Below are 12,381 nucleotides of genomic sequence, written 5' to 3'. Positions count from 1 at the left end.
GCAGGAAACACGTACACAAGTATCTATATCTACATGACTCGTTTTACTATGTTGACATAACCTGAAAGGCCACACAGCAAGGAAGAAGCCACTGCTCCAAAACCACCATAAAAAAGCCTGACTATAGTTTGCACCTGCACATGGGGACAAAAATTGTACTTTTTGGTGAAATGTCCTCTGGTCTGATGAAACAAAAATAGAATTGTTTGGCCATAATGACCATTATGTTCGGAGGAAAAGGGGAGAGGCTTGCAAGCCAAAGAACACCATCCCAACCGTGAAGCACAGGGGTGGCAGCATCATGTTGTGGGGTGCTTTGCTGCAGGAGGGACTGGTGCACTTACAGAATAGATGGCATCATGAGGTTGGAAAATTGTGTATATATTGAAGCAACATCTCACATCATCAGTCAGTTAAAACTTGGTCGCAAATGGGTCTTCCAAATGGTCAATGACACAAAGTATACTTCCAAAGTTGTGGCTAAATGCCTTAAGAACCACAACGTCAAGGTATTGGAGTGGCCATCACAAAGCCCTGACCTCAATCCGCTAGAACATTTGTGGGAAGAAATGAAAAAGTGTGTGTGAGCAAGGAGGCCTACAAACCTGACTCAGTTACACCAGCTCTATCAGGAGGAATGGGCCAAAATTCACCCAACTTATTGTGACAAGCTACCCAAAACAGTTGACCCAAGTTAAACAATTGAAAAGGCAATGCTACCAAATACTAATTGAGTGTATGTAAACTTCTGACCCACTGGGAAAGTGATGAAAGAAATAAGCTGAAATAAATCACCCTACTATTATTCTGACATTTCACATTCTTCAAATAAAGTGGTGATCCTAACTGACCTAAGACAGGGAATTTTTACTAGGATTAAATGTTAGGAGTTGTTGGCTAAGGTGTATGTAAACTTCCAACTAACTGTACACACACATTCTGCAAGGCCCCAGAGCCTGCGACATCAGTAAGCAAGGGGCACCACCAAGAAGACAATGGAGCTTTGAACATCCCACAGAGCACCATTAAATCCATTACTTAAAACAATGGAAAGAACACAGCACCACAACAAACCTGCCAAGAGAGGGCCACCCACCAAAACTCACAGACCAGGCAAGGAGGGCATTAATCAGAGAGGCAACAAAGTGAAGAATGGGCAAAAATCCTAGTGGCTACATGTGCCAAGCTTATAGAGACCTACCCCAAGAGACTTGAAGCTGTAATTGCTGCAAAAAGGTGGCTCTAGAAAGTATTGACTTGGGGGTGAATAGTTAAGCACACTTAAGTTTTGTTTGTCTTATTTCTAGTTTGTTTCACAATAAAAAATATTTTGCATCTTCAAAGTGGTAGGCATGTTGTGTAAATCAAAATCCACCAAAAATCTATTTTAATTCCAGGTTGTAAGGCAACAAAATAGTAAAAATGCCAAGTGGGGTGAATACTTTAGCAAGCCACTAATGTAGGGCTTAATGCTCCTGAAGTAATCTATTCAAAATCAAATATTCTTCTTAGCCATTATTTAGTTGTGTTAAGGGATTTTTTAAATCAATAATGACTAATTATGTATACATTTTAAATCAGAAAACTATTATGTTACTGTATAGATGTATGAATTTTCTTTAAACCCTAGTACTGAATATAATGTGTAAATATAATCAAGAATTAGAACAATGACTGTCTGTTCCTTGGTAGAAATGAATGAACTTACAGCTAGACTGGCTAGAATGCTTATCACAGGCAGACCTTGGCTCTGGTCATAAAGTATCTAAGTCTTGAGAACCATACAGCCATTGTACTGGAGCGGAGATGAGACTGGGTATTACGAACACTAATGACGTCATCTTCAGTTTATAACTTGTGGTAAACTATCATGTCCAGTACTCTCGAGAATAAACTCAGCTGGTTGATATTTGAGACTGGTCTCTGTCCATTTTATACAAATAAGAGTCTTACAAATTCTTAGGAATTGACAGGGTGTTTAATTTTAATTGGGTATTAAAACAGAGGAATATAATTCCTGTAACAAGTTGTGATGTGGTTCAGTCAGCCAGATACACAGTGCAAACATTAGTAATGTGCAAAACCTCTTACTGACTGTATGGTGTAATAACTGCAGGCCACAAACGTACACATACTGTAGGCCTATGGTTTACAGGGAGGTTAGGTTAAAAGGTACCAAAAAAATAAAAACCGTACTGTATGGAGACTATGGACACCAATCTAGAGAGCAAAGTTAAACCATTGTTCAATGCTCATCACTTTTTGACAGTGACACAAGTAGCAGCAACGCACTCCCTCTCCGTTAAGTGTATGCCCCTCAGGTGTGGATATTAAATATACACCAATTATCATACAAGCTATAGGCTATAGCGGACAAACAGCACCGAGATGTACATATCAAAACATGTAGCGAATGTACACACACCCTTTTCAAGCTGCTCTCTCCTCCCTCACCATCTCTAGCAATACACGCTCTGCTCTCATTACGGGATTACAGGCCCAGATGCACACCACTCATTCACACACACACTGGTGAATTATTCACAACATCCATTGCATGTTGCTGGAGGCAGGCAGAGACCCACATGACAGGGCACACACATCCCTCCCTCCCTGTTCTCCTCCACATCTCTTCAGCCCGCTCACTGGTTAGGAAACAAACAATGCATCCACTCAGCCAGAAAGGACCGTGGGAGGGGGCGAGTGTGATGCAGAGAGATTTCATTGGGCCGCTGTGGATGATACTCGGTCAGTTCACGCTGCCTCTGAAGCAGATTTGGTCAACTCCACTATGCTATTAACATGCCAGCTATATGACTGGGCCCAAGGCTAGCCTCCTCCTGCTCTCATTGGTTTGGAAGCAAGCAGCACAGCTAAAACAAGGCATCTGCCAACACATATGAAAAGAACACAGAAACAAGGGCATAGCACAAATTCTCCTTAGATAAAGTAAGAATGGATTGCTCAAGTCCATTATCAAGAATTAAATAGAACTGATCAACTAGCAGTACTCAATAAATACTGTACTTATTTCTAGGAAAGGGATGGGTCAAAGGGAGGCAGGACTCTTTATCCAGGTAATGCTGTCGAATGCCGAGTACATCAGCCAATTTCCACACATCAAGCGTCTCATTCACCCTTAAACCCTCAGCTGGCCGCTCAAACTCACTCAGTGAGAAGCAATGAGGCTCCCTGTTGGTTTTGCCAGCCAGGCTAGGTGCTGGTTCAGCAGTCCGGCCTGCGCCTCCCTTTTCTCTTGACCGGTGGCGTGTGAGTAATGCTATGGAGATTGCACGCAACCGGCTGTCAGAACAAGGAGTGGGCCGAGCGGAAAGCAGGGATCAGACACTCTTCTCTACATTACCCACCCCCTCTGACAAAACAGACAAGAGAAAATACGGAGGTCCAGCTCCTCCTGTCAGAGCAAAAAGGTCTTTGCCTTTCATAGGGAACAGTCACTCGTTCGTTAACCATGGCAATCACATGTGGTACATGGCAGACATCAGAGAACCCCAGACTACCGCTCCTGCATGGGCTATCACGCCATCCGTATTTAGAGCAGTTCAGGCTAGTTAATGGAGGAGGTTTTAATGGTTCCATTTAGTAGATCAAACCATTTCTCACCCTAACGCCAGTGACTGTCAACTAGGGTTGGACGATGTCAACCTCTGTCCTATCATGATTATATTCTCATAAAACATTGTGATATACCAGTATCACCCCCTATTGGCCAACCCCCTAAAAACATTTTGTGAATAAAAATTGTAATATACAAAAACTGCTAAAAACCAAAGTTGTGCTATAGCGTGAAACTGCATGCAACAACTGGACGAATCATGACGAAAGTTGACGTCGAATCTGCTCTTTTATTCTCTGTCCCCCACGCACTAGACGGCCAGTTCTTATAGCCTTTAGCCGTACCCTTATCCTACTCCGCCGTTGATGTAGAGGTTAACCCAGGCCCTGTAGCCTCAAGTTCCACTCCTATTCCCCAGGCGCTATCATTTGTTGACTTCTGTAACCGTAAAATCCTTGGTTTCATGCATGTTAACATCAGAAGCCTCCTCCCTAAATGTGTTTTATTCACTGCTTTAGCACACTCCGCCAACCCTGATGTCCTAGCCGTGTGTGAATCCTGGCTTAGGAAGGCCACAAAACCCTGAAATTTCCATCACCAACTACAACATTTTCCACCAAGATAGAACTGCCAAAGGGGGTGGAGTTGCAATCTACTGCAGAGTTATGTCATGCTATCCAGGTCTGTGCCCAAACAATTTCAGTTTCTACTTTCTACTACCTTTCCAGAAACAAGTCTCACCGTTGCCGCTTGCTATAGACCACCTTCTGCCCCCAGCTGTGCCCTGGACACCATATGTGAATTGATTGCCCCCAATGTATCTTCAGAGTTTGCACTGTTAGGGGACCTAAGCTGGGATATGCTGAACAACCCAGCCATCCTACAATCTAAGATATTTCCCTCAATCTCACAAATCATCAAGGAACCTACAAGGTACAATCCTAAATCCGTAAATACAGGCACCCTCATAGATATCATCCTGACCAACCTGTCCTCTAAATACACCTCTGCTGTCTTCAACCAAGATCGCAGCGGTCACTGCCTCATTGCCCGTGTCCATAACGGGTCCGCGGTAAAATGACCACCCCTCATCACTGTCAAACGCCCCCGAAAACACTTCAGCGAAAAGGTATTTCTAATCAACCTGACCCGGGTATCCTGGAAGGATATTGACCTCATTCTGTCAGTAGAGGGTGCCTGGTTATTCTTTAAAAGTGCTTTCCTCACAATCTTAAATAAGCATGCCCCATTAAAAATGTTTACTACTAAGAACAGATACAGCCCTTGGTTCACTCCATACTTGACTGCCCTTGACCAGCACAAAAACATCCTGTGGCGTACTGCATTAGCATCGGATAGCCCCCGCCATATGCAACTTTTATGGGAAGTTAGGAACCAATATACACAGGCAGTTAGGAAAGCAAAGATAAGCTTTTCTAAACAGAAATTTGCATCCTGTAACACAAACTCCCAAAAGTTCTGGGACACCGGAAAGTCAACAGAAAATAAAAGCACCTCCTCCCAGCTGCCCACTGCACTGATGCTAGGAAACACTGTCACCACCAATACATTTACGATAATTGAGAATTTCAATAAGAATTTTTCTACGGCTGGCATTGCTGGCTACCCCTACCCCAGTCAACAGCTCTGAACCCCCACAGCAACTTGCCCAAGCCTCCCCATTTCTCCTTCACGCAAAACCAGATAGCTGATGTTCTGAAAGTGTCACGAATCCCGCTTCCCGAGTCTGTGTTTGCCCGTGTTTCTGTCCTGGAGTGTGTTTCCGGTGTCCTGGAATGCACCCTGTCTGGTTGCCGGGCGAATTAGCTTGTTGGGAGATCGATGTTCACCCGCACCTGTATCCCATCAGTAATCTGCACACCTGTCCTGATCATCGCCTCTCCCCTTCAAAAGCTCTGACCTGACATCCATTCCCTGCCGGATCGTTAGCCATGAACAGTATGTTGTGCCATAGTATCAGTCTCAAGTTGGATAGAATTTGTTTAGTTGTTTTTTACGTATTGCTTGCCTTAAACTTACCTCCGTTTGTTCTGTCTTCAGTTACTCACCCGGATCATTTACCCCATGCCCGCCTGGTCGTCAGAGGATTCCGCTACCCCATTGGATCCACCTATTTACTCCCATCAACTCACCACTGCTTCCCGCTACGCCACCTGGATATATCTTCACATTCACTTGTAAATAAATTCTCACCTTCTTCCTACTCTCCTTGTCCTGGTCTGCTTCTGGGTCCAATTCTGGTAAACCCTGACAGAAAGAGCTGCAAAATCTGGACCCCTACAAATCAGCCGGACTAGACAATCTGAACCCTCTCTTTCTAAAATGATGTGCCGAAATTGTTGCAACCCCTAGTACAAGTCTGTTTAACCGCTCGTATCATCGGAGATCCCCCAAAGATTGGAAAGCTGCCACGGTCATCCCCCTCTTCAAAGGGGGAGACACTCCAGACCCAAACTGTTACAGACCGATTTCGATCCTACCCTGCCTTTCTAAAGTCTTCAAAAGCCAAGTTAACAAACAAATTACCAACCATTTTGAATCCCACCATACCTTCTCCGCTATGCAATCTGGTTTCCAAGCTGGTCATGGGTGCACCTCAGCCACGGTCAAGGTCCTAAACGATAGCATAACCGCCATCAATAAAAAGACAATACTGTGCAAGCGTTTTCATCGACCTGGCCAAGACATTGTCAATCACCGCATTCTTATCAGAAGACTCAACAGCCTTGGTTTCTCAAACGACTGCCTCGCCTGGTTCACCAACTACTTCTCAGACAGAGTTCAATGTGTAAAATCGGAGGGCTAGTTGTCCGGAACTCTGGCAGTCTACGGGGGTGCCACAGGGTTCAACTCTCTGGCCGACTGTTGTCTATGTATACATCAATGCTGTCACTCTTGCTGCTGTTGATTCTCTGATCCACCTCTACACAGATGACAACACTCTGTATATCTCTGGCCCTTCTTTGGACACTAAACAAACATCCAGACTAGCTTAAATGCCATACAACACTCCTTCCGTGGCCTCCAACTGCTCTTAAATGCAAGTAAAACTAAACGCATGCTCCTCAACCGATCGCTGCCCGCACACGCCCACCTAGCATCACTACTCTGGATGGTTCTGACTTAGTTTTTTGTAGTTGTCCACATATTCTATGTGTCTGGTTAGACTGTAAACTCTCCTTCCAGACTCACATTAAGCATCTCCAATCCAAAAGTAACTATTTTGCAAGAAAGCATCCTTCACTCATGCTGCCAAACATACCGATCCTTGACTTCAGCGATGTCATTTACAAAATAGCCTCCAACACTCTACTCGGCAAACTGGATGCAGTCTATCACAGTGCCATCAGTTGTCACCGAAGCCCCATATACTACCCACCACTGCGACCTGTATGCTCTTGTTTACTGGCCCTCGCTTCATATTCATCACCAAACCCACTGGCGCCAGGTCATCTACAAGTCTTTGCTAGGTAAAGCCCCACCTTAGCGCACTGGTCACCATAGCAGCACCAACCCATAGCACATACTCCAGCAGGTATATTTCACTGGTCATCCCCAAAGCCAACTCCTGCTTTGGCCACATTTCCTTCCAGTTCTCTGCTGCCAACAACTGGAACGAATTGTAAAAAAAAGAATCACTGAAGCTGGAGTCTTATACAGTTGAAGTCAGACGTGGACATACACTTAGGTTGGAGTCATTAAAACTCGTTTTTCAACCACTCCACAAATTTCTTGTTAACAAACTATTGTTTTGGCTGGTTAGGACATCTACTTTGTGCATGACACAAGTAATTTTTCCAACAATTGTTTACAGACAGATTATTTCACTATCACAATTCCAGTGGGTCAGAAGTTACCATACACTAAATTGACTGTGCCTTTAAGCAGCTTGGAAAATTATGTCATGGCTTTAGAAGCTTCTGATAGGCTAATTGACATAATTTGAGTCAATTGGAGTTGTACCTGTGGATGTATTTCAAGGCCTACCTTCAAACCCGGTGCCTCTTTGCTTGACATCATGGGAAAAGCAAAAGAAATCAGCCAAGACCTCAGAAAATAAATTGTAGATCTCCACAAGTCTGGTTCATCCTTGGGAGCAATTTCCAAATGCCTGAAGGTACCACGTTCATCTGTACAAACAATAGTACGCATGAATAAACCCCATGGAACCACGCGGCCATCATACCTCTCAGGAAGGAGACACATTCTGTCTCCTAGAGATGAATGTACTTTGGTGCAAAAAGGGCAAATCAATCACAGAACAACAGCAAAGGACCTGGTGAAGATGCTGGAGGAAACAGGTACAAAAGTATCTATATCCACAGTAAAACAAGATCTATTTTGGCATAACCTGAAAGGCTGCTCAGCAAGGAGGAAGCCACTGCTCCAAAACCGCCATAAAAAAGCCAGACTACGGTTTGCAACTGCACATGGGGACAAAGATCGTACTTTTTGGAGAAATGTTCTCTGGTCTCATAAAACAAAAATAGAACTGTTTGGCCATAATGACCATTGTTATGTTTGGAGGAAAAAGGGGGATGCTTGCAAGCCGAAGAACACCATCCCAACCGTGAAGCACGGGGGTGGCAGCATCATGTTGTGGTGGTGCTTTGCTGCAGGAGGGACTGGTGCACTTCACAAAATAGATGGCATCATGAGGGAGGAGAATTATGTGGATATATTGAAGCAACATCTCAAGACATCAGTCAAGAAGTTAAAGCTTGGTTGCAAATGGGTCTTCCAAATGGACAATGACTCCAAGCATACTTCCAAAGTTGTGGCAAAATGGCTTAAGAACAACAAAGTCAAGGTATTGGAGTGGCCATTACAATGCCCTGACCTCAATCCTATAGAAAATGTGTGGGCAGAACTGAAAAAGAGTGTGTTAGCAAGGAGGCCTAAACCTGACTCAGTTACACCAGCTCTGTCAGGAGGAATGGGCAAAAATTCACCCAACATATTGTGGGAAGCTTGTGGAAGGCTACCCGAAACGTTTGACCCAAGTTTAAACAATGTAAAGGCAATACACTCGATTAGTATTTGGTAGCATGTAAACTTCTGACCAACTGGGAATGTGATGAGACAGCTGAAATAAATCACTCCTATTATTGTGACATTTCACATTTCTTAAAATAAAGTGAAGATCAGAACTGACCAAAGACAGGGAATTTTTACTAGGATTAAATGTCAGGAATTGTGAAAAACTGAGTTTAAATTTATTTGGCTAAGGTGTACGTACGTAAACTTCCGACTTCAACTGTATATAGATTTTCCCTATTGTGTTATTGACTGTACGTTTGTTTATCCCATGTGTAACTGTTGTTTGTGTCGCACTGCTTTGCTTTGTCTTGGCCAGGTCACAGTTGTAAATGAGAACTTGCTCTCAACAGGCCTACCTGGTTAAATAAAAGTGAAATACATTTGTAAAAGTTGTTGAATGCCTGGGCAGAAGCTAAGTGCTGGCAAATATTTTCTAAAACAATTTTCTGGTGGAGATCCAGCATGGAACAGGTATGTGTGTGCCTCGCTCACAAGGAGAAAATCGACAGTCAACAGACGAGGAACATGCCTTACTGTTGTGAGTTAGCCCATGATTTTATAACCTGGATAGAAGCGAAGTCTACCATCTTCAGAACAGGATAATAATTGCTTTACCTCATCCTCCCCTCTTAATAGGCTATTGTTTATTATCTCTAATAAAGCTGTGATTGAGACCAGCCTATAAGACTCACACTTTCATTCTTGTTCTTTTTGAAATGGGCAACAGTGCCTTCTTAGGCTATTTGAATATTTGGGAAATAGGCTTCTGTTTATAAAACGTAAAGCTTTTATAGTAGGCCTAGTAAGAGGATAGGTTATTGGCCATTTGGTTTTCAACCTCACATGGATGGATTTTCCTGCCCCTCACATATCATTTCTTTCTTAATATGCTTAAACTTGTCATTCGATTTTTCTATATTGACATGGTTTGTTCTCTCATTATTAGTACCCTGGCCCTATTACGTTTTTAGGCTATTCAAACATATTTTTTTAGATGGAACTCTGTTTCAAATGCATTCATTGTTTGATCGGGAGAAAAAACATGCACGCATAAATCGATGAAAGCGTAGCCTAGCCCCAAGTCATATTGAATGGAGAAGGGAATATTGCGTAGGTTTTTGAAAACAGCTAAACAGAATATAGTTAAGGAGTGTCCATTATAAAAACAAATAGGTTTAGGCTATAAGGCCCATGCAACCAACAGAGCAAGAGAAAGACAGCGAGATTATATTTTCTGACTGGACCTTTTGCACTGCTTTGGTGGAATTCTCCACTCTGTCTAGCCTGCATTCCTCTCCTACGTTCTGTAGACCTATAGAACCGAGTGCAATTATTGAAATAGGCTATATATCGAATAGGCAGATTACTCTGAATGTCCCTTGTGTGCTGCCCTACTCCATTCTTTACTGCATGTTGCCAATCATCGTTGATAGATGATACCATTGTAATATCGCCCAACTCTACTGTCAACATTACTGGATTCTGTTCTGTCTCTACATAACTAGGGTAGAGATACCAACATGCTTGGAAGTGGTGCCAGCCCAAGCTGCCCATCCATTCTGTAAAGGCATGGTAGGACTTCAGGAAGCTTTGATTGACACATGCGTGCTGACCATGTTTGTGTGAGCTCCCATAATTAGGACAAGAAAAGACTAACAGTCCACTCGCTCAACCAAGACAGAATACAGGACAGCCTCTGTACTAAAGCTACTGGGCAGGTTTTCAAGCCAGAGACCAAGACAGCAATTACATATTTCTAATGAGAGCCAATGAAAAGGGGGATTGGCACTGGCAGGCAATCTGTATAGACGTGTCTGCACCCCAATTATTTACTCGAAATGTGCACTCGTACATGCTCTCGCATTGGTTTAAACAAAAACGCTTACACCAATTTTAAATACATGGAGAGTGTGCTAATGGTGGAGATTTGGGAACGGGAAGCAGCCAGTCCCTCCTATCTCCAGTATCTTCCCCATCCTAATTTGGTGGGAGTGTCACTTACCTCCGCCAGCAGTGGACAGTAGCTGGGAGGGGGGCAGGAGGCCCAGGTAGTTGAGGACAATGTACTTAGTCTCATAGTGGAAACCCTCAGGCACAGAAGTGGAGCACACGGCAGCCATTGAAGATATGCAGGGTCAGACTCTCAGGCACATGCAGTCAAATGTGGAAAAATATCAAAATTCTGAAAGTAGAAAAAAAAGCACACTGGTTATTACAGTCAATGTATCTAGTAAGAGCATATATGGGTGTAAGGTCAGAAACAAAGTAGGAAATCTACAAATAAAGCATTGTGCACATTTCGTCCTGTCATGAGGAACAAAAACACATGGTCAAAACTGTTTTTTGGATTGCATGTATGATGACACCGGCAGCAGAGACTAAGCCTGAGGCATCAACAACTCAACATCTGTTCATTAACAGCACAGCCTGGCCACTATCTCATCATACCATTCATATCATGGTGCAACTGCAATGATGCACTCACTGCAACTACAAACTCTTAAGGCAATTGTTTGCATGAGTGATATGATAGCTACATTTTCATTAGACAGTGTATCCAAACACAAAGCCCCTTTCACAACACATATTGGGCATGAACCATCAAGTTGTCACAGTAATATGTCAACATTTGAGTACTGTTCGATACCCGCGATAATCGTTAGCAAATTCAGCGACCTTTAGCTAATGTACTACTCACTACAGTGTTATTACACTCAGTGTGGGCTAACCTTAAAAAAACAGGGTCCGTCAAAGATCAATATGGCACTACAATTGAAGAAAAATTTAATTATCTTTAAGACATTTTCTTAGACTATGACACACGACGTACCCGTTTCCAGAGACAAATGCAGTCCTGACAAATGCACGTGTTGAGCAACAAAACTTGAAACACGTTCCACACACCAGTACCAGCAGTGGCAAAACAGTTATGGATGACACCAGGGTGTGTCGAAGTTTTTTTTATATCGGTCCTTTCCAACAAAAACTTGCCTCTCACGTCTCTAATTTAGGGGCTGGGTAGCCATCATGACTATAACATGCGCCTCAGTTTGTGGAGAGTTCAAAGGGCGTTTTCATTTATTTAAGTTAGCTGATTAATTTATTAATTGCATAAAAACACTCGTGGTATATAACAAAATACTCATATGTTTGTTGTATTTATAATATGTAAAAAATTAAAAGGTGTCATATCATGTATTTTGATTATCCACCCTGTTATCATCAAATTATCCTCAAATTAAATGTGCAAAATGTGCAAATTTCTTAATAGGAAAAAAAACTCCAATACAGTTTATATGAATATTGTACTTAACAGAAAGAAAAAATAAAACATTTAATAAAATGATTCCACGCAGACCAAAAAGAGAGTTGTAGGGTTGCCAGGTCTGCTGTTTTTGGGACCAATCAAAACAGACAACAAGGCCTGAAAACTAGCCCAACATTTTTTCGCAGCAAGAGAAGAGTTGACCCATTTATCCAATAGGTGTCTTCATAATGACAATGTAAAAACAACTGGTAAAATTGCTTTACCTTTTTCTCCGCATTGCTCTCTTTGTTATTGGTTCATCATATCAAATTATTTAATCTGAACTATGGAAAGGATTGATTGTGAATGATGAAGACGTTTTTTTATCTTCCAGAAATCAAATCAAAATCTATGTTCTTGACACTAACCTACTACCATACCACGTTCAAATGCACGTAAATATTTTTGCCTTGCCCATTCACCCTCTGAATGACAC

The 12,381-nt window shown here is 42.6% G+C and overlaps 1 protein-coding gene across 1 annotated transcript in view; it reads right to left on the bottom strand.

Moving 5' to 3' along the window:
* Positions 1–11,677, bottom strand: part of LOC118401051 (bcl-2-like protein 13) — a 38,316-nt gene extending 26,639 nt beyond the window's left edge. The window contains exons 1-2 of the mRNA XM_035798233.2: positions 11,469–11,677; positions 10,641–10,820 (exon numbers count right to left, since the gene is read on the bottom strand). Coding sequence (XP_035654126.1) covers positions 10,641–10,758 — 118 coding nt within the window. The 5' untranslated portion in view covers positions 10,759–10,820; positions 11,469–11,677. The remainder of the gene's footprint in view (positions 1–10,640; positions 10,821–11,468) is intronic.
* Between the last annotated feature and the right edge of the window lie 704 nt (positions 11,678–12,381).

This window comes from Oncorhynchus keta, chromosome 22, assembly GCF_023373465.1.
Source record: "Oncorhynchus keta strain PuntledgeMale-10-30-2019 chromosome 22, Oket_V2, whole genome shotgun sequence".
NCBI lineage: Eukaryota > Metazoa > Chordata > Actinopteri > Salmoniformes > Salmonidae > Oncorhynchus > Oncorhynchus keta.
Note: the sequence above shows the minus strand (reverse complement) of the source record. Positions and strands in the feature narration are given on the sequence as shown.